General features: G+C 33.8%; 1 protein-coding gene across 4 annotated transcripts in view; it reads left to right on the forward strand.

The window, feature by feature from the left end:
- LOC141402523 (CYFIP-related Rac1 interactor B) overlaps nucleotides 1–21999 on the forward strand; it is a 148355-nt gene that overhangs the window by 107937 nt on the left and 18419 nt on the right. For all 4 annotated transcript variants that reach the window (XM_073984003.1, XM_073984002.1, XM_073984004.1 and 1 more), the window contains one exon: nucleotides 1134–1397. In XM_073984003.1, the coding sequence (XP_073840104.1) occupies nucleotides 1134–1397 (264 nt within the window). The remainder of the gene's footprint in view (nucleotides 1–1133; nucleotides 1398–21999) is intronic.

The following is a 21999-nucleotide window of genomic DNA, read 5'->3' on the forward strand; positions in this document are numbered from 1 at the left end:
TCATTTGTTTACTCCATCGAAGACATGGACTTCCAGTTCTGCGTATGCCGTTATGCACCTTTATACACATTTTTTGTTCATTCTCATGACATGGTGTGGCCAACGCTATCGTTGTAACTCGATAAGTTTAGCTATACTGATGTCGTTGTATAGCCGATACAGCTCGTGGTTCACATCCACAAGGTCTTTCGAAAACACCTCGAGGGTGTTTGTCAGTTTCCCTACCGTGTGCGACCTCCGTGCGGACGGAGGGAGTTGGATTGTCATACTACTCTGCCCTAACGAAGAAATCTCTTGCCGCTCTCGGGGTTTAGCAACTCCCTGGGAAGGTGGTAAATTGAATCTGGTGTGGAAGTACGAAATTCCTCACCTGTATTCAACGCTCACCGTCGGCACCAGAACTTTTTGTTGAAATAATAAAGAACAGATGGTGGTGCACATGTTAGCGTTTAAACAACCCTTAATGTTCGCAAGCGTGGCCATGTGTGTATTATGTATTAGAATCTATGTAGCGGAAACCAAGAAAAGAGGACAAAGTTCGCATTTGTTTAGCTATTTTGGCCATTAAGAACCGTTTAGACAGAGTTCGTGTGTTCTAGAAAGTTGTCTATTGAGATTTAAGGAACAAGTTACTAATTGGTTGTTTGCTTCAATTTTGATCGGTTTGATATCTACAGGCTAAAATCCGAGAAAAAACCATAATGCAAATTTGACCTTGACGATTTTTATCTTGAAGATGAGGTCGAATGGATTTTATGTGTTCACTATTATTATTCTTTAGGACGAGAGCTACAACCTTGCATCCACGAGTAATCCCAAATTCCAAGCGATTTAGAAGATATGTGCCTGACAAAATGATCCCTTTTGACATCAAAGCCTTAGGTCTCTGTGGGCCCATAACAGTGAAAGTTGAAGATAGGGAAAAACGCCGATACACGTGTCTTCTTATTTTTGGTCTTCTATCACGCTGTGGTGTCAGAAAGTGGTTAATAAACAATGACTCAAAAAAAATGGCACACAGTTTAATAATATTATTTGTTTATATGTAAATACAATAATTTTATTTTATAAAAAATTTTATTTATAAATAACTAACAATAAATTTAAAAATTTGTATTTCCTTTTTTAATCAGGGTGCTGGCAAAGAAATACGTGAAGCTATTGCCGATCCAACACCACAGTGCCAAGAAAAAGCCTGGGCTGCTGTCCTGCCGTTAGTATTAAAATTGAAACGCTGCTATGAACATTCGTTAGAGCTGGAGAAGATTGTACCAAAGCTATTGGGTCAGTTGGTGGGCGGTAAATTAAATCCTACACAGCATTTGGAAACACAACAGGCTCTGGTCAAACAACTAGCAGAAATTTTAGAATTTGTTTTAAAATTCGATGAACACAAGGTGAGTTTGCAAGCTATTACAAAAGTAAAAATAAAAAAGAAAATTAAAAATGTGCAATGTTGGATGGAATTGGCTGTCATTGGGAAAACTGGTTTTATAGAATTGTCGTTTTTTTATGGATATTAAGCTGCTTAGGTACAAACAGATAAAATTGCTAAAAATAACAATTCCAATACCAAAAATACTAAAACCGAAAAAATATTAAAATATGACTTACACTTACACTTCAAAACGACCTGAAATTGGACGCATATTTCTATTTTTCTCAACTCAATATATATATATATATATATATATATATATGAATGAAATGAAAACAATTTCATCTTTCTTCAGTTGGGATATTACACTGTGCAACACTGAAAATGCAAACAACTTCTTTCTAGTGGACATTTTCTGGAAGTACATATTGAAACTGCAAAACTCCTAGTTGGGTTTTGTGTTTTTAGATCGGGTATGGATTTTATGGCCTCATCTATACCAGGCTAAAACGACCAATTTTTCCATTGATCCGGGCTTTATCTTAGAGTTTTGCGACATTTTTTTAATATTAAAAGGACTCAAAAATATCGCGAATAAATTTAATTTAATTTTGCATTATCGTGGTGAAAAGGTCAATGGTAGAACGTATATTTGTTTCGCATATTTTGGCGAACTTTTGTAAAACTTTATGAAATGGTCTGCTATGTACAAACAAACAACACAAACAGCTGTTTCATAAATGCAGAAACTATCGTCTGTCAGGGTAAAAAGTTAATTCAAATTAAGGAATTTTTAATGCAAATTAACTCTGCCGTCTGTCTAGGGTATAAGGAAAATTTAACCGTTTTGGAGATACGCTGCGAAATATATACAAATTACAGAATTTTTAGATATTTTTTAAAATTTGAGCAATAAATGAGGTTACTCGTGTTCATTTTTTATCCAAATATTTTCTTCTTGTTCTTATCTACAACTTTGTTGCGAATGTCATGGAAAGATTCATATAGGTTTCAAAGATATAGCCCCGATTTGCTTTAAAAATTCAACATTTAACCATGTTTAGATAGGGCCATACAATCCGAACCCGATGTAACAAAACAAAACTCAAAGAGAGTTTTGGTATACTGGGTCTGTGCATTCATAAAAACCGCATTAGAAGTTGTTTGCACAAAATTACATTGAAAATGTTGCACAGTGTTATCGAACTATTATTAACAAAACATATAGATCAAAATATCGTGTCACGCGGATACGTTAATTGTTTCGAAGTGCTCGTGTCGCACGAAGTCGTGTCACGCGATTTTATACATTTTTATTTTATTTTATTTTTTTATTTATTTATTTATTTTTTTTTTTTTTTTTTTTTTTTTTTTTTTTGAGGTAAACTTGACTTTTTGAGGCATGTTAAAGGCAATTAAAGACTATTTTTGACTATGCAAATCAACGTTTAATAAATATGGAGCACCGAATTAGATTATTGTAGGCTTTGATGTATTAGACCCCAAGTATGTTTGGACGAAATACATTCCAGACAATTTGAAGTCGATTTAGTCCTGTCTATCCTGGAGTTGAGCGCGCTATAACTCACGAACGGATGAATTTGGTCCAACTTTGGACCTAGTAATTTTTTATTCAAATCTTCACACAAAAGATTAACATTTTTCGCATATTAACCCTCGGAGAGAGATTTGCCGATTTGCTTTAAAAATTCAACATTTAACCATGTTTAGATAGGGCCATATAATCCGAACCCGATGTAACAAAACAAAACTCAAAGAGAGTTTTGGTATACTGGGTCTGTGCATTCATAAAAACCGCATTAGAAGTTGTTTGCACAAAATTACATTGAAAATGTTGCACAGTGTTATCGAACTATAGTTAACAAAACATAATATAGATCAAAATATCGTGTTTCGTGTCACGCGGATACGTTAATTGTTTCGATGTGCTCGTGTCTAAGTATAAAATATAAACACGCACGAACTCTTGTCACGCGGGTTTATACATTTTTATTTTATTTGTTTATTTTTTTTTTTTTTTTTTTTTTTTTTTTGAGGTAAACTTGACTTTTTAATGCATGTTAAAGGCAATTAAAGACTATTTTTGAACTATGCAAATCAACGTTTAAAAAGTATGGAGGCAGTGTACACCGAATTAGATTATTGATATAAAATTTAGATACTCAAACGATTTTTATACCCTCAATCTTTAGGCTTTGATGTATTAGACCCCAAGTATGTTTGGAAGAAATACATTCCAGACAATTTGAAGTCGATTTAGTCCTGTCTATCCTGGAGCTGAGCGCGCTATAACTCACGAACGGATGGATTTGGTCCAACTTTGGACCTAGTAATTTTTTATTCAAATCTTCACACAAAAGATTAACATTTTTCGCATATTAACCCTCGGAGAGAGTAACAGATTTGGTCCAAACTTTGCACATCGTTATATTTCTTCCACACATAGGTCAGGTTGCAATGTGGAATATATCGGTCCACCACTTCGGATACCTATCACAGACAATTTCAAAATGTTTCGCAAAAGTTCACTTCATTTCACGACATATTTCGCATTGTTTTAAAATTTCAAAGACAATGCCATACTTCCTGAGATAACGGCTCAGAATCTCCACAAACTCCTGTTGCATTACTAATTGATTAAGTGATTTGACCGAAAATTAACGCATTTCAAACGTACATTAAGTTCCATGAAGGCGTTTGTGTAACTCCCTTAGTCAAGTTCAAAAATTTCGCTTCAGAGCAATTTAAGGGCTGTTGACGATCGTTTTGAAATTTTTACCGAAGGTACTTCCTGGGTCCTGTTTACACCGAAATAATGTGACCAACTAAGATGGCTGGTGGGGGGCACTATATCTATTGAAAGGAGTCACTGATATTGGCTCAACCTTTTGTCATTGTAATATTTCCCACAAACTTATTGTGCGGTTTAAGGTCTGTTCGAGCACAAGATTTAATAGATTACAACGACCTGAGTTTTATCGGAATATGTCCACGTTACCATATAGCCCCCATAGAGGGCACCCCTCCCGATTTTCGGTATTTTAAAGGTTGTGGCCTCAATTTATGTGAGATAGATGGCGGAAATTTGGTATTTAGTCTTCGATGGCGGCATAAAACTTTCCACCTTCTCCACTTCATATAGCTTCCATAGAAGGGTAAATCCCTTTTTTTGAACATTGTGACTTCAATATCCTACCGAAATAGCTGAAATTTGGTATTTAGTCTTCGTTGGGGGTATAAACTTATGAAAGTAGAGCTAAAAATATTAGACACGTATATCGGCGTTTTTAAAGTTTACGTCGGAAAGTAACCAAAATAGGCGGGACAAGTTCGAAATATTCGAGTTTAGATATCTTGGAATCCTTGCATTTCAGGTATATAGTGCCTTTGGCAACTTTACATAGGAGGGTGTGGGAAATATTTTTGTTAAAAATTTTAATCCTCATGCGGTTCATCAAAGGGGTCTTTTTTGTCCTTTTTTCGAAAATCTTCCAAAAACTCATTAAAAATGTGTTCGTATCAAATCCGAATATTCTACAAAATTGTTCGCCATAAAATTTTACTATAGGTCTCAGAATACATCAAATCTGTAACTCTTGTATAATCGCCAGGAATCTCTAAAAATGAAAAACACGTTTTAGGGTTAAAGTCGGACTTCATCTGGGTTTATTCAAAATTGTACCACAAAACATAATTTTAGAGAGATGATGTCAGAGACAAAAATATTCTGCGTCAAATTTCATCATAGGTCACAAAAGAAATGAAATGTCTATTTACATTCTATAGCATGAAAATATCAGTATCAATTTTGCTGAAAAAACATGAAAATATTTCCCAATTTTTTTGATGAAAATTTGTTCCTTCTTTTTTCTATTTGATACATAGAAGTAATATAAAACTTGGTTATAGGTGAAAAATGTCAAAGGATGAATTCTATTCAAAATTCTACACAAAATTTCACTATGAGTTTCAAAATAAACCATAAATCTATGTACACTATTTCCTTTAAAGAATTAGACTACAACCTTATATATATTATGATGAAATTATATGTTTTAATTTTGGACTGTTAATTTTTCACAATTCCATACTGGATCAAAATCTAGCAAAATCCTTTACTTTTTGGGAATATTGTTAAAGAAAGAAATGTTCCAAATGAAATTTCATTATGAGTCTCTGAATAAAAGAAATCTGTAACCATTACATATAACATTCTTAGCAGCACTTGTTTTCGATATATAGGTTTTAGGGCCATATTTTCCAATTTTCATACAGATTGTCGTTGTGATTGAAAAATATAAATATCGTTATAAATTCATACAGAAGATTTTCGTTATAAATCCATACAGAAGATTTTGTGCGTTCAATTTAAACAGCTTTAAAAACATTTGTGGTGAATATATATTTGAAAAATTTAAAAAAAACACAGATCGGACCTGCGAAAATTGCGTATTTTTAATATTTTCAACTTAAATTCCGTAGTTAGGATAAGCCATTGGTTACTTATATTGCATGCGAAAATACATTAGAGGTCTACGGCTATGGTCCAGTGAAAATATAGGTGTCATATAGGCTCTCACATGCACAATTTGGTGTGGTCCAAAAAACTACAATGATTGGACTCACTCCTACTTTGGTGGCATTTACGGAATTAACCCTAGCAATACCAAGTACTGGCATTTCAATTAAATAAATAACCACCACCATTTATAAATGTGTGTATGTATCTTTTTTGTGGCTTTTTGGTTTGTATTTAACAAAAGAACAACAAAATAATTGTAAATATGAATATTTTTTATCGATTGGAAAAAATGCATTCAACAATTTTTTAATCAAGAAAATATTTTGTTTTTATCAAGCAAAATATGGAATATTTTGATAAATATTTTTGTCAATATGTGAAATATTTTATTAGTTCAAAATAAAAAATCGATAAATATTTTGATCAATATAACAATTTAATTTTATCAGCATGTACTTTTACTTTGTGATCAAATAATTTTATCGAATTTTGTCAATATGACAATTCTTATTATCGCCGGAAAATCGATCAATTTTTGATTGAATATTTGAATTCTTTTATCAAATGGCTAACATTTTTTTCTGTGTATCCAAATATCAAATTTTCGAACCGAGATTACGTGTTGTCAGAGGATAAAAAGCTTTTGGAAAGAACAACAATGACGCCCCAGGTAAGCTCTTTTAAAGGGGTTTGATACATTTTCCCTCTGAGGTGGATTTAACTTGGTATTTTGAACTCTCAATGGATACAAAACCTTCACGCAGAAATCATTGAACTAATATGAATCGGGTTGCTCATTAATATGAGAGAAATCTCCTTTGTCCCGTCTGGATGTTTGTGGAACAATTATATATATTGATTTCCGTACTATTAATTGACAGACAACTTCCTTAAGTTATTGTCAGAAATACATATTATTTTGTTACACTTTATAATTGAAATTGTAATAATCCTGAATTGTAATTTAAACAAAGAAGATATAAGATACAATCCTCCAAGGAAAAACGTGGAAGAAGACCTTTAGTACTTTCAACGATAGGAAACTAATTGTTCATGTTTACAGTTCGTGGTGGAGGGTTATATAAAGTTCAGCGCAGGCGAACTTAACGCCGTTCTTATGTTTTTTAAATTAAATTCCTCAATAGGGTGTTTGTAGTTTTCAACAACCAAAGTTGGTCCGAGTCTACGGGACATTTGTATGAATACCAAATCTAAGAAATAAATCTTCATCTATCCACTCTAATGTTATCATCTGCACAATTCAAACTTATTTTTTGAGTGATTTTAATTTCGTTTTGAATAATTTCTGGTTTTCCTCAATTTGTTTATTGGTTTTTGTTTTTTTTTTTTCTTCTTTTCGACCTGATGTTAAAGTTTACTGCCATTGCAATTAATTCAATGATTGTGTGTGTAGGCAACGTCAAGCAACCGTCTTTAATGATGTTTGCGTGTTTGGAAGCTTTATTTGAGGTTGCTGGGGGTTTTATTTATTTTGAATAGAGGTGGGCAGCTGTATAGTTTTGCGTGGTTGCATGTCTCTTCATTGAGGCTTGAATTTTATGGAAATATGTAGTTTTGTAATAATATTGTTTATATATAACCATCCCAGCAAAAAGTTTGCCTCCAAAGAGGCAGTTAAATGATATGTACAAGTGATCTGGAAGTGCATCAAATTATGCATTTTCACTCATGATTTTTACAAGAGCGTGACTACTGAAAGAGGCACTCCATTGCACTGCATTTTAACTGACCCGTTGGCACTGCATTTTAACTGACCCTCTGGCACTACATTTTAACTGACCCTTTGGCACTGCATTTTAACTGACCCTTTGGCATTGCATTTTAACTAACCCTTTGGGGTAGAATAGGATGCAGTCCAAAGCACGTGTTTTTGTGCAAGCCATTACAAAATATCCCAGAACAAATAAAATGCATTTATTATTTGTGGAGAACAAAAATATTAAGAACTTTATTACATTAACACAAATTATGAAAATTCTCCATTGAATTCAATCGCAAACATGCGTGTTTCCTCCACTCTCTATTTAATTCAAGCTGAATTGTTTATGCTTCATCTGCTATTTGGGTTTGATATTGTCTCCAACAGCACTCCATTGGGAAATTTTCTTCTCGTGAGTTACCGGAAAAATGTTCACAAATTAAATATTTTGTAGTTTGTATTAGCAAATTTTTGGAAATTTTAACACGCTTATTTCTTTTTATAAAATGTATGCCGCTGACTGTAGAGATGTATACACTGATTTATGAACGTGTAGGGATCTCTAACAACTGCTAATAAAATGTAGCGAACGGAGTGCCTTTTTCACGACTCCGTTTGGACTGCATCCGGATGCTGTTAAATTGTGAGGAATTGGAGTGCCTTTTTTACGACTCCGTTGAACTGCATCCGGATGTTGTTAAAATGTGACAATTGGATGTGATTCTTTGGATTGCATCCAAATGCGGTTAAAATGTGAGGACTGGAGTGCCTTTTTCACGACTCCGTTTGAACTGCATCAAAGCATGCCGTGAAAGAACTAGTCCACATTGCACTACTTCCAATTTATTTTGCTGGGATAATATGCCGTGTCAATTTTGTAAAAAAAATACCAAGCCATGTAAAAACATACTTTAGTTTTGGCCTAAAGCCACTCATATTCTATTCCTGATTACTATAACTCACTTAATGGAGGTCATTGAATATGTGTAATGGGTTTGGATATAAAAATTGCAAGTTCATCCTAGTGAAAAAATGGAAATCTGCTACAAAATTTGTAAGTTTCAGTAATGCCAAGATGTATTTTTTGATTGAAAATTGATTTCTTTATACATTTATATCAGCATTCCCATTTCCAGAATAAGTATACAATTTTGCATGGAAAACTGCATGGAAAATTTAATATTTTTAGTTACTCACACATTATTTGGATTATTAATTAATTAAATACTATGTTATAATGTATGTAAAAACTAAAACAATATTAGATATGAGTAAATATTTAAATCAAGGTTAAGTTTGAGAAAATGTTGTGGTAACATTGAATGGGCTAACATTTGTCATGAATCATGTGTGCCTAATAAAAATATATTAATTTCTAAATTTAATTAAACCACAAAACTCATTATTTAGCACACAAAATAATTTAAGCCTACAGAAAAAGCGTAGTAAAGATTTGCTACTGAATATTTTTATTCATTTTTTTATTTTACCAAATACTTGTCGTTAACGTCAACCAATTGCACATTATTGAATTTTGATGTCTCATACCGCACTCAAAGGCCTATTGACATTTTTCATATACATTCAAATACTCCATAAAATCAGCCACAAAATAATTCGAGATTTTTATATACAACTAGCAGACACCGGTCCGCGTTTTTGGCCCGTCGTAATGATTGTTAATGACAACTTTTATGGATTTTATCATTGACAATTCAAAAATAGGTATTTTCTACCTCACTTCTTCGGTCCATTGTCAAACTGAGGAGAATTTTAAATTTATCAACACATTTAGTCTGTAACTTTCTTTTCTCTTATGGACTTTGTCCGATTTTTTGCCCATTGATGCTGTTTGTGATTTATTATCGTCCATATCCCCTGTCTTTATCCTAAAGCCATCTAATTATAAAAGTAAATAATAATGGATAAGTACAATTCTCCCGCTTATTGAGACAAATATGTTTTAGTTTTCCATGACTGATGCACCATTGAACCTCACCATTTAAGGAAATTTGTAAATATATCGCTTTTCTCGATCGGGGGTGCAACCACTGTTATCTCGAAAATTTATTTGCAATCCGATGCTCTCATTAGTATAACAAATATAGAGATTATAAAACAATAGGCCTCCGAAATTCGTCTACAAATACATAGGATTTTGGACCAAGAGACATTCCTGAACATTTTCTGAAAATTGCATGGAATTGGGTTCAGTAGTTTTGGAAAATAATGTATTGAAAAGAGTGGGCTTGGCCACCAATTTTCAAGATATAGCATATTTAAAAAACTGGGCGTGGTACACAACCCCGTTGCCTCCTAAAATGTATACTGAAACCGATATAATCATAAGTTTGGCTTAGACATATAGCGTTTAAAAGAAAGGCGTGGAAAAGGTACCCCACCTCCTCCGAAATTCATAAAATCAGGGTTTAAAATGCTAACGCCATATTAGCAAAAGCACCGAATATTTGCAGATTTGCCAGCTAAAATTTCTTCGAAATATATTTAGCAACAATGTACAACGGCAACATGTAGCAACAAATTTCACAAAAATATTGCTATCGATGCTGATGCTATTTGATATTGTCGCTTTAATAAAATAGCATCGGGCACGCATACTCATATTTTGCAGCACACATGATCAATACATATCAGAAAAGAGAATAAGCAACAAAGTTTCAACGGCTTAGCCATGTTTTCAGCAAACAATTGTTATTGAGATCAGGGTTACCAGTGTAATGCATTAAAAATCACGTTATAATTAATTCCACTTTTTCGTTCAAAGGACATGTGAATTTTTGGTGAAGCCGTTCAAAATATATTTTTTTATTTTTAACAATAATAATTCGTATTCTTTAGGTTCTACCATATGATGGAGGCATTTTGACTTTAAATGACACCTTTTTTATTACTGCGTTGGCAACTCTAATCACAGAAAACATCCTGTCTGGCTAATTCACTGCGACGAATGGTCAGCCGACTGCTAAATATGTAGGGTAAATGCACCAATAGTCGGCCCTTTAACTGTTTTTTCATTTTTAAACTGGTGTCACAGGTTGTGGGAATATAATTTGACTGCAAATATTTAATTTTACACATCACTAAAGGGTTATGTTTCAGAATTTATAAACTTGTTTTTATTAATTATTTAATAAGTATTGCCAATTTGCATTTTTTCCAAAAACATCCTATGTTCTAATAGTCGGCATGCATGTTCCTAAGTTCGGCCACTGATGTTCCAATAGTCGGCACCCCTTTTACCGTTGTAGAAAAAAGAAGAAACTTAAAAAAATAAGAATCTATTTCGACTAAAAACCTACATAAATATATTTATATCAATTAATAAAACTTAAATCTGACAAATTCATTTACATTAATACGCCTTACAAATATAACAAAAAATTAATCATTTTAACATTTATATTTATTGAATTGAAGAGTGACAAATCTCAAAAAATCAAGATTCGAGAAAAACACGTTTTAAGTTGGAAATGGAAATTTGACTACCCAACTTAAAAAGGTTATTACAGGAAAAATAAAATAACTACTTAGATCATATTTTGCAAAGAGTTAGCCAGATATCAGTGCTTAATTTCTGTGCAAGATATATCATGATTTGAAGTGCTGTAGTGCACCATACACTTAAAAGCCTGAACTTTCGGAACGACCTCCGACTAACCTCCTCCGAACTTCGAAACTACCTCCTCTGGACCTCTGACCACCCTCCTCCGAACTTCGGAACTACCTCCACTGGACCACCGACCACCCTCCTCCGAACTTCGGAATTACCTCGTCTGGACCTCTGACCACCCTCCTCCAAACTTCGGAACTACCTCCTCTGGACCTCCGACCACCCTCCTCCGAACTACGGAACTACCTCGTCTGGACCTCCTTCCGCCCTCCTCCGAACTTCGGAACTACCTCCTCTGAACTTCGGAAGTACCTCCTCTGGACCTCCTTCCGCCCTCCTCCGAACTTCGGAACTACCTCCTCTGAACTTCGGAAGTACCTCCTCTGGACCGCCTATCACCCATCTTCGAACTTCGGGATAGCCTCCTCTGAACCTCCGCACAACTTGCTCTTTCCACATTCAGTCCACAGGAACATTAAAACCTGTGCGCTACTACACACGCAGAAACACACAAACGGCAAAAAAAATGTTTCACTCGATTTTACTCTACGAATAAACTCGTACTCCATTTCGAGTATTTTCACTCGCACTGTTATTTTGAAACTACGAGAAAAAAATACATATCTATTAAATTTTTATTGGTGGCCGACGTTAGGAACCATGTAAAAACTGGCATGTTCTTATAGCCGGCATACCTATGCCGACTATTGGAACAACTGTGATTTTATTGTTCCTATTGTCGGCATACCATAAATACGAAGAATTCGCATTTTTTTATAAACATTTATCACATCTGCTTTATTAGTTTTAATAATATATAATATGGCATTCACTCATTTCAAAACAAGATATGAATTAATAGGATTTTTTACTTATTTTACTTTCATTTATAAACTAACAAATTTCTTAAAAAATGCACTTCAACACGTGTTGACAAATCAGTACCGTTAGAAACTACTATAAATGCTAAAATACCGTTCCCAGGACCATGAAAAATTGAATAGAGGGAGAAGGGAGTATATTTTATGTAAATGTAATCTTATTTGACTATATAAATAACGGTATTCTTATTTATTCGTGTTTATGTACAAATGTGGCCGAATACTGGAACCGGCCGACAATAGGAGCTTTTACCCTAGCGTGGTTGTCGATTATGCCTAACGCAAAATAGATTAGGCGTAAAAAACGAAATAAGCAAAAATGTACAAAAATAAATATGCGTTCGGTTGCTTAATTAGCCGTGTGTATCAATATTGTGTAGCAGTTGAAGTGTACAGCTAATGCTAATGTTTTTAGATGCTGGCTTTTAAACCCTACATAAAATATACATAACAACGGCAAACCATTGAGCTTTTGCAGCAAATTTTATGGAAATCGGTTCAATATTATTGAAGATATAACATATTTAAAAAAAAGGGCGTGTTCGGGACTATAGGCCCCAAAGAAGTACCTAGATTGTAGATTAACGCGTACATTTTTAAACCGATACATGCGTAATTTTGGCAAATATAGCGTTTTTCACAAATATCGCATAGGGGAGGTGCCCCACGCCCTCTGGAATTCAATAAAATATGTAGCCTGTTTTCGGGGGCCATCCCTGTAGGCTCCCTGAAAATTTCAGAAAAAAATTTTCTTTCCATAAAAACTTAGGTTATGACGGCATTTGATTTTTATTCATAAAGATATGGTGTTTTTATTATGGCAAAGGGAAGTACCCCGCACCTTCGAAATTCAAGAATTCCCTGAAAATTTCAGGAAAATCGATTCAGTAGTTTTGTAAATGTAGCATATTTAAAAAGTAGGAGTGGTTAAGCTTTTTCCCCTAAAAAAATTTCAGTCATTTCGGTGGATTATTGTGGCCGCAACCTTCAAAATACCGAAAATCGGAAGATACTGTTCTATGGGGGCTATATGATGGCGTGGACCTATACCTACGAATTTCTGGGGGAAAGTTTTATACCCCAAACGAAGACTAAATACCAAAATTCAGCCATCTCGGTGTGATAATGAGGCCAAAACCTTCAAAATACCGAAAATCGACAGATATCGTCCTATGGGGGCTATATCAAAACGTGGACCTATATAAACATTTTATGGTAGAAATGTTTCATAGCCTCTGGAAATGCAAAATACAAAGTTACAACCGATTCTGTTGTCAAATGGGACTAATACATTCAAAATATATTAAAATGACGCGTACTTTATATGGGGCGTTATATGGGGGTAATACCAAAACGTGGACCTATATAAACCAACTTTGGTAGGAATGTTTTTTGGCCTCTGGAGACACAAAATACCAAATTACAACCAATTCGGTGGTAAAATGGGAGAAATATCTTAAAAATTCCTTAAAACGACGACGCGTCACGCGTCATTTTGTATGGGGGCTATACGAAAGCGTGGACCTACATAGCCCGCTTTCAATACGTACCTACGTACATATAATAGATTTTCCCAAAATTTCATCCACCTACGTCAATCCGTTCGGACGCTAGAGTGATTTCCACAGACGGACAGACGGACGGACATGGCTATATCGATGTAGAATTGCACGCTGATCAAGAATATATATAGTTTGTGGGGTCTACAATGATTATTTCGAGTAGTTACAAACGTAGTGACAAACTTAATATACCCCCATCCTATGGTGGAGGGTATAAAAATACCTTGTTGGAGTTCTTTCTTTTTGTTTCATTCTAGCTCTGTTTTAATGTATCATTCGCATTGCCAGATTGTTTTGTTTTTACAAATGATCTCACGAAAAAATTATGTGGCAATGCTTAATTAATAATTGGTTTCGTAGATTGAGAAATAATGAAAATGTGCGAATGTTTTAAATAAAATGAAAAAATATGAAATTCAATGTGTTTTTTTTTTAATAAAACAGTAGCGGTTTTTTTAATAAAACAATTGTGGTAGATTTACAACTCTTGTTAATGTACTATATGTACCAGGGTTTTTACAACGAAGTGTGAATGTCTTTTTTGTGAATATCGTAAACAAATCTAAACGTCGTCGCATCTAAACGTCGTCGTAAGTCTATCTTTTAGTTTCAGTTTTATTACACTTTTTTTATAAAAAATTGTTTTTTTCTTGGCCTCCATTCTTTTATTCTTTTTATTTTTCTAACAAAACAACAAAACTCCGACATAAAATAACACTCACAACAAAGTGATGGCACAACAATCAGCTGCTCTACACCCTTGTAAAAGTACAATGGAATGTTTACAATACTTTTAGATCGAGTAAATTAACAACCCCGTGGTAAATTAAATTTTCATGTATTTTGTTGTTGTGGTATTGTAAACCCTTGTAGATTTACAATATTAAAGATCCACAATGCCACTTTAACAACATGAGTGAATACCGATAATATTTTTATTATTGTTTGTTTTGTTTATTGTTGAAGATTCAATCTCATTTGATTGCTTGAGTGGAGTATTCCCCCATTGGTTCAACTTCATTTATTACCCTCTATTACAGAGAGTAATGTTTTTCAAAACGAACTGACAGTGTTGCAAAATTTTACTGATCGCTACCAATATCATGATTTCATCCCGGCGAAGGGAATTATCAATTGGCTTCTCAGTTTTTGAAATGATGTCTTTTTAGCGAAAAAACCGAACTCTTTAAGTGTCTAGTATTCCCATATGAATGAGAATCACACTCACTTTTCGGCTTTTCTGGGATGAAATCATGATATTGGTAGCGATCAGTAAATTTTATTAATATCGAATGATATGATTCGCATGATTTAATGACCAACGTTCTAGTATGTTAACGAAACAGCTAGTTCAAATGTGAATGGTATAATATGTGAACAGTATAATATTACACGTTTTTTTATTTGCAATGATATTTGAGATTTTCCTTTCATCCAATATTTTAAATTCATAATATCAAAATACGAATGATGATACCAATAAATAATAGCACCAAAATTTTACATCATTCTTTACGTAATGTACATATTTAACGCCTTTTTTGGGCATGAACAAATTTTAAGAAATGTGGTATTAGTTTCTTATTTTCATTTTCCTTTATCGTCTGAAATTGAAGATTACGAACGATGGAACATACATATCAAGGATATACTCGTATGTACATCTATAAGATCCCGTTCATTTATCTGTCCGGCTGACTGACTGGTGAGCATTATACCTTCAGATATATCAAACGATTTGGTTCAAAATTCGCAACTAATAATATTTTGTCCAAGCACAAATTCAAGTTCTATGATAGACCATTTTGGCCACTCCTTTGGGTAACAATCCTCTATATTTCAGAATTCATTTTTTTTTCTTTTGTTATTTCCAATGAATAGTTTTTTTAAATGATTTGAATATCATTTAATCCAAATTTATTTCCATTGCACTGAATAATTAGTTATTCCACAATGACTAGAATAACTAGTTACTTTATGGCCACTGGAAGTAGAAAAATAAGCTAAAAACATAATATGCATATTATGCATGTTGTTCTATTTTTAGAGCTGTTGAGATGGGTTTTGTTTTTTAATTTCTACACACTTCATATTTTTATTTTATTTTGCTCTCTACGGGATTTGATCATGAGAACTTCTGATTTATAACCGAACACACTATGCCACGCGAACGAACATTAAGGGTTGCTTAAACGCTTACATCCCAGCAAAAAAATCCTTACTAAATAATGGATTTTTATAGTACATTTTTGTAGTCGTAACTACTTACAAAACACCCTACAAATCCATTATTTTACCAAGGGCATGTCGCACTAAATTGCTAGTTATTCTATGGCCACTGGAAGTTGAAAAATAAGCTAAAGCTAAAAAAAACCTCTTCTATTTTACAACAGTTGAGGTGGAATTTGTTTTCAATTTCAACACACTTCACATTTTTATTTTATTTCGCTCTTTGCTGGATTTGAACATACGAACTTCTGCTTTGTAGCTGCACACACACACATACTATGCCATGCGTACGAACATTTAGGGTAGTTTAAACGCTTGCACCAGCAACTGGTCTTTGTTTTTTACTGTGTTTTATTGAACTTGCTTTGGTGTCTGTTTAGCTCAAAACAATTAACTTATTTTTAACACAGTTGCAGTTGACCAGTCGAACTAAAACTTTGCACACTTTTCAAATTTGGATGCCAATACATGAATATAAAAACTAAACCAATATGACTCTTAAGCTGGGTACACATTGTCAGTTTTGAATGACAGCTTTGTTGTTGCTTGCTAGTGTGGCCGTTCATTTTTGTCATTCATCATGCAATCTCAAAATATTTTGTGGTTGCTGGACGGTTGGACAGTTATCGATAATTGCAAAAAATCGTCATTCAAAACTGACAATGTGTACTGTACTTAACTGGTTAAAAAATAACTTACTAAAAAGTTAAAAATAAAAAAAAAAAATAATTAAAAAATTACTTTACAGTGTTTTATTTATAAATGCACTAAAAACTATAAAATAATGTTTCGCTTAGCCTCATATTCTTCTATATATATACATATATTCTTCTTCATGATGAAATCTCTCAAATAAAACGCAGCATTTTAATTAAAACTGGTGTCAAATTTTAACGGCAAACATTTTATTTGAGAGATTCCGTCATGAAGGTGAGCGTTGAACACACAACCCTCGGATTTGTATTCGGACACACACGCTGTGTACCACCGTACTCATAGCTTAGTAAGGAGTAATATAAAGTAGTTATTTTTGTTTGCATTACTTTGCAATGGGATACATAATGACTAACTGATACTAATTTTTGCTGGAGTTACTTCCATGAGGCACATTTTGCTCGAATGAAAAAAGTGCCCAGCAAAAAAAGTCATTACCAAATAATGACTTTATTCAGTAAATTTTTGCAGTTATAACTACTTACTAAATGACCGTAAAAGTCATTATTTTAACATGGGGATGTCATAGGGAGGAAGTACTTCCTTAAATGTGTTTTTTAAGTACATATTTAACCACTTACCAGTAGTGAAAAAAAAGCTAAAAAGCATATGTTCTATTTTTAGAACAAATGTGGTGAAATTATATTCAAATTCAACATTCCAATTATTTTTGTTTTTATTTCTTCTTTTTCTTTTATTCCGCTTCCTGCCGGTGTCGAACACATGAACTTCTGATTTCTAGCCAAACACACTACACACTAGGCCACTCGTACAAATAGTAAGGGTTGTTTAAAAACATCCATGTACATCAACATTTCTTCGTAATTTTGTCAACAAAAAACTCCCATGCTGACGGTGAGCTTTGAACACACAAACCTAGGATTTGTAGTCAGACACACTAGCCCTGTGCCACCGTACTTATTCCTTTGTAGGTAAGTAGTAAGTAAGGATGTAACTAGTTATATGTTACCTGTTATATATGTACTGTCTGATAATGCGGAGGGTAATGAGTACGCATTACCTGGTAATGCAGAAAGTAATGACATGTGCCTACCAAATTTTTGCTGGGTGTATACCCTCGTTAGTCTAAAGACTGGGGATATAAAAATCTACGTTTATAATTGTAGACTTAATAGAATCGGGCTTCACTTATTGATACAAGAAGTCTTAACTTGTCCATTCTGGAATATTCGTGAGAAATTGCTTTTTTTATTTAAATTATTTATTTGTCATACTTCCGTATGCAATGGCGTCAGTGTAATAAAACCGCATATTATAAAAAGCTAAATTAAATAAAGAAATTTTATTAATATCGAATGATGTGATTCTCATGATTTAATGACCAACGTTCTAGTATGTTAACGAAACAGCTAGTTCAAATGTGAATGGGTATGTGTTGAGATACTCACGAACAGTATAATATTACATATTTTTTATTTGCGATGATATTTATAATTTTCCATTCATCCAATATATTAAATTCATAATATCAAAGTACGAATGATGATGATAATATAATTGTTCCACAAACATCCCATAAGGGACAAGGGAGACTTCTGAATGATGATGATACGCCATAAATAATAGCACCAAAATTTTACATTATTCTTCACATAATATACACATGTAACGCCTTTTTTTGAAAATTGTTGCAATTATCCGAAATATCACTACGTTGCCATGCAGAGCATGAACAAATTTTAAGAAATGTTTTCATTGTTATACCCTCAGCTTTTAGGCTAAAGAGGGTATATACACTTTGATACGATGAAAATGTGCCTTATTGAAATAATGGTTTTAGACCCCAAGTATGTTTGGACGAAATGTGTTTCAGACAATTTGGAGTCGATCTAGCCATGTCTGTCTGTCCTGCAGGCTGGAGCGCACGATAACTCTCGAACGGATGAACCGATTCGGTTCAAATTTTGGCTTTCGTAATATTTTGCCCAAACTTAGTTTAAGTTCGAAGATGAGCTACATCGGTCCACTCCTTCCGGTACCTCCCCCACAAAAGTTCGAAAATGTTCGAAAAGTTTGTGCGCACGATAACTCTTGAAGGGAGTAACCGATTTGGTCAATACTTTGTATATCGTAAACTTTCTACCAGAGTAATATGAGGTTCAAATATGGACTCAAAATTTCGGAAAAGTTCAGTTTAGGACCTGCTCTCGAATCGCTTTGATTTTTGTTGTAGCAACTTGTATTCACTGCCTCCCATGCGACGGTACAAGTTTCATCAGGGGCAAGTCCACACTTCCTGAGAAACTAACCTTAAAGCTGCAAAAAAAACCCTATGACGCCGTGTGTAGTGATTGGAGCGCAAGATAACTCTCGAACGGATCTACTGAGTCGGTCCTAAATGTGGCCTTCGTAATAGTTTGTGCAAACTTAGTTTAAATTCGAAGATAAGCCATATCGGTCCACACCTTCAGGTACCTCCCCCAAAAAAGTTCAAAAATTGTCAGAAAAATTGTGCGCACAATAACTCTGAATGGGAGTGAGCGATTTGGTCCATACTTTACACATCCTAATATATTTACCAGATATAGATCAGGTTCGAATATGGTTATATTTGTTTTGTTCAGTCCTTCGGGTACCTCCCACACAAAATTTTGGATAAATTCACTTTAAGACCTGTTCTCGAATCACTTTGATTTTTGTTGGCGCATCTTGCATTCTCTGTCTCAATTACGACAGTAAACGTTTTTCAGGGGCAAGTCCATACTTCTTGAGGAAACCCCGAAAGTTGTTAAAAAAACCATATGGCACCATATGTAGTGGCTGTAGAGCTCGAACCGAATACTGCGTTCGTCCACACTTTGGATATCGTAATATTTCTTCGAATATTATATGAAATTCGATGGTAGTGCTTATAGGTCCACTGCTTCCGGTACCTTTCCCACAAATGTATGAAAATATTTGCTAAAATGATAAGCTCAATTTGGAAAAAAAAGTATTTCAATCCACACAGGCTGAGGGTATATCTCTGTCGGCAAAGCCGACCGATACCTTTTTACTTGTTCCTTTATCGTCTGAAATTGAAGATTACGAACCATGGAACATACATATCAAGGATATACTCGTATGTACATGTATAAGATCCCCGTTCATTTATCTGTCTGACTGACTGGCTGGTGTGCATTCTATCTCCAGATATATCAAACGATTTGGTTCAGCATTCGCAACTAATAATATTTTGTCCAAGCTCAAATTCAAGTTCGATGATAGGAAATATTGGTCCACTCCTTTGGGTAACAATCCTCTATATTTCAGAATTTATTTTTTTCTCTTGTTATTTCCAAAGAATGTGTTTTTTTTTTAATGATTGGATTATCATTTAATCCAAATTTATTTCCAAATACTCAAATTATTGTTGGAGTTTTAATTTCTATCCCTTCTATAAACGTCATTGGAAACTACATACAATTACATCCCTACATTCTTCACATCTTATCCTTATTTATGTAAATCACTTTACACCAAGTCCTATTTTGAATAAAATAAAGACATATTCTAGATAAGAACAACTTGAGTTACATTCAGGAAAGTGGAAAACGTGACTACTTAAAGAAAAGTACATAACTTGTGTATTGTTTTTACTCCTTTTATCTATGCAGCTAAGTTTCATCGAACAGAAAGCCATTGATGACAGACAGACACTAAAGGGTCATATGATATACGCATGTACATATATGTATGTATACTCGTATCTATATCACCCATTTATGCACCCATTTAATACCCTTGTTATTCTCTTATGCATTTGTCTGTTCATGTTGAAGTGTGTTCGAAATAGTACAGTGTGTTCAAAAAGTGTTGAATATCTTTAAATCCAACATAAATAAATAGGAAACAGAATACAAAAGGTGGTTAAATTTGAAGGGCCGATGTTAATTTTGAAGAAACAGAAATTATTCAGAAAATTACTGCCATTTATTTTACTACGATAATATTGATGTGCTTCAAATAAGTTTGAAATAATAACCACCACGTTACACCTCCATCCGATTGTCTTAATTTTGGAAGACGTGAAACATAATTGAGGTGCTACGCCTTTAATGTGCCGAATTATTTCATTATTTAGGTCTTGAACCCTATTGACTTATCGACGTACACATTTTTTTTTTTGCCCCATTTTACTATGTCCACAGCAAAAATTCGGATCCGTTAGCCATTATTTATTTATTATAGTCAATGGAACATTCAATTCCTTACAGACTAAGACAAAGGAAAATTTTTTGGTTTTCAATATTTAAACGATTTAAATTGAACAAAGTGCGTGTTAATGGACCATTTCGAGCATAGTTGGTACGATGAAACGAAACATTAAATAAATCAATATATCTTAAACTCCTCGATTGAACAAAAAAGGGAATTAAAGCCAAAAGTTCTGGCGAATCAATGTTTGATTATTAATTAAATCATATATAATTAAGGCGGATTAACATTTTCTTCGACAGTCTAGACTTTGTATACCCAGTAACAAACATCTGGATCGATATGCTGGGGGGTTTTGTGGAAATAGTGATAGAAGAGCAAACTTAGTGAACTGCTTTTGTATTCTTTCAACACGAGAATTATGTGAGATATGACAAGGATCCCAGATTATAGAAGCATATTTCCAACTTCGACCTAACAAAACTCATGTACAGCAACTTAATGGTACTAGGATCAGAAAATTCTTTACTATTTAGTTTAACAAATGCAAGGGCTTTGTAAGCCTCAGAAACCATATGATCAATATCCCAGCAAAAATTTGGTAGGCACATGTCATTACTTTCTGCATTACCAGGTAATGCGTACTCATTACCCTCCGCATTATCAGACAGTACATATATAACAGGTAACATATAACTAGTTACATCCTTACTTACTACTTACCTACAAAGGAATAAGTACGGTGGCACAGGGCTAGTGTGTCTGACTACAAATCCTAGGTTTGTGTGTTCAAAGCTCACCGTCAGCATGGGAGTTTTTTGTTGACAAAATTACGAAGAAATGTTGATGTACATGGATGTTTTTAAACAACCCTTACTATTTGTACGAGTGGCCTAGTGTGTAGTGTGTTTGGCTAGAAATCAGAAGTTCATGTGTTCGACACCGGCAGGAAGCGGAATAAAAGAAAAAGAAGAAATAAAAACAAAAATAATTGGAATGTTGAATTTGAATATAATTTCACCACATTTGTTCTAAAAATAGAACATATGCTTTTTAGCTTTTTTTTCACTACTGGTAAGTGGTTAAATATGTACTTAAAAAACACATTTAAGGAAGTACTTCCTCCCTATGACATCCCCATGTTAAAATAATGACTTTTACGGTCATTTAGTAAGTAGTTATA

Source organism: Musca autumnalis, unplaced genomic scaffold (genome assembly GCF_047663935.1).
Source record: "Musca autumnalis isolate F117 unplaced genomic scaffold, ASM4766393v1 scaffold_4, whole genome shotgun sequence".
Classification (NCBI taxonomy): domain Eukaryota; kingdom Metazoa; phylum Arthropoda; class Insecta; order Diptera; family Muscidae; genus Musca; species Musca autumnalis.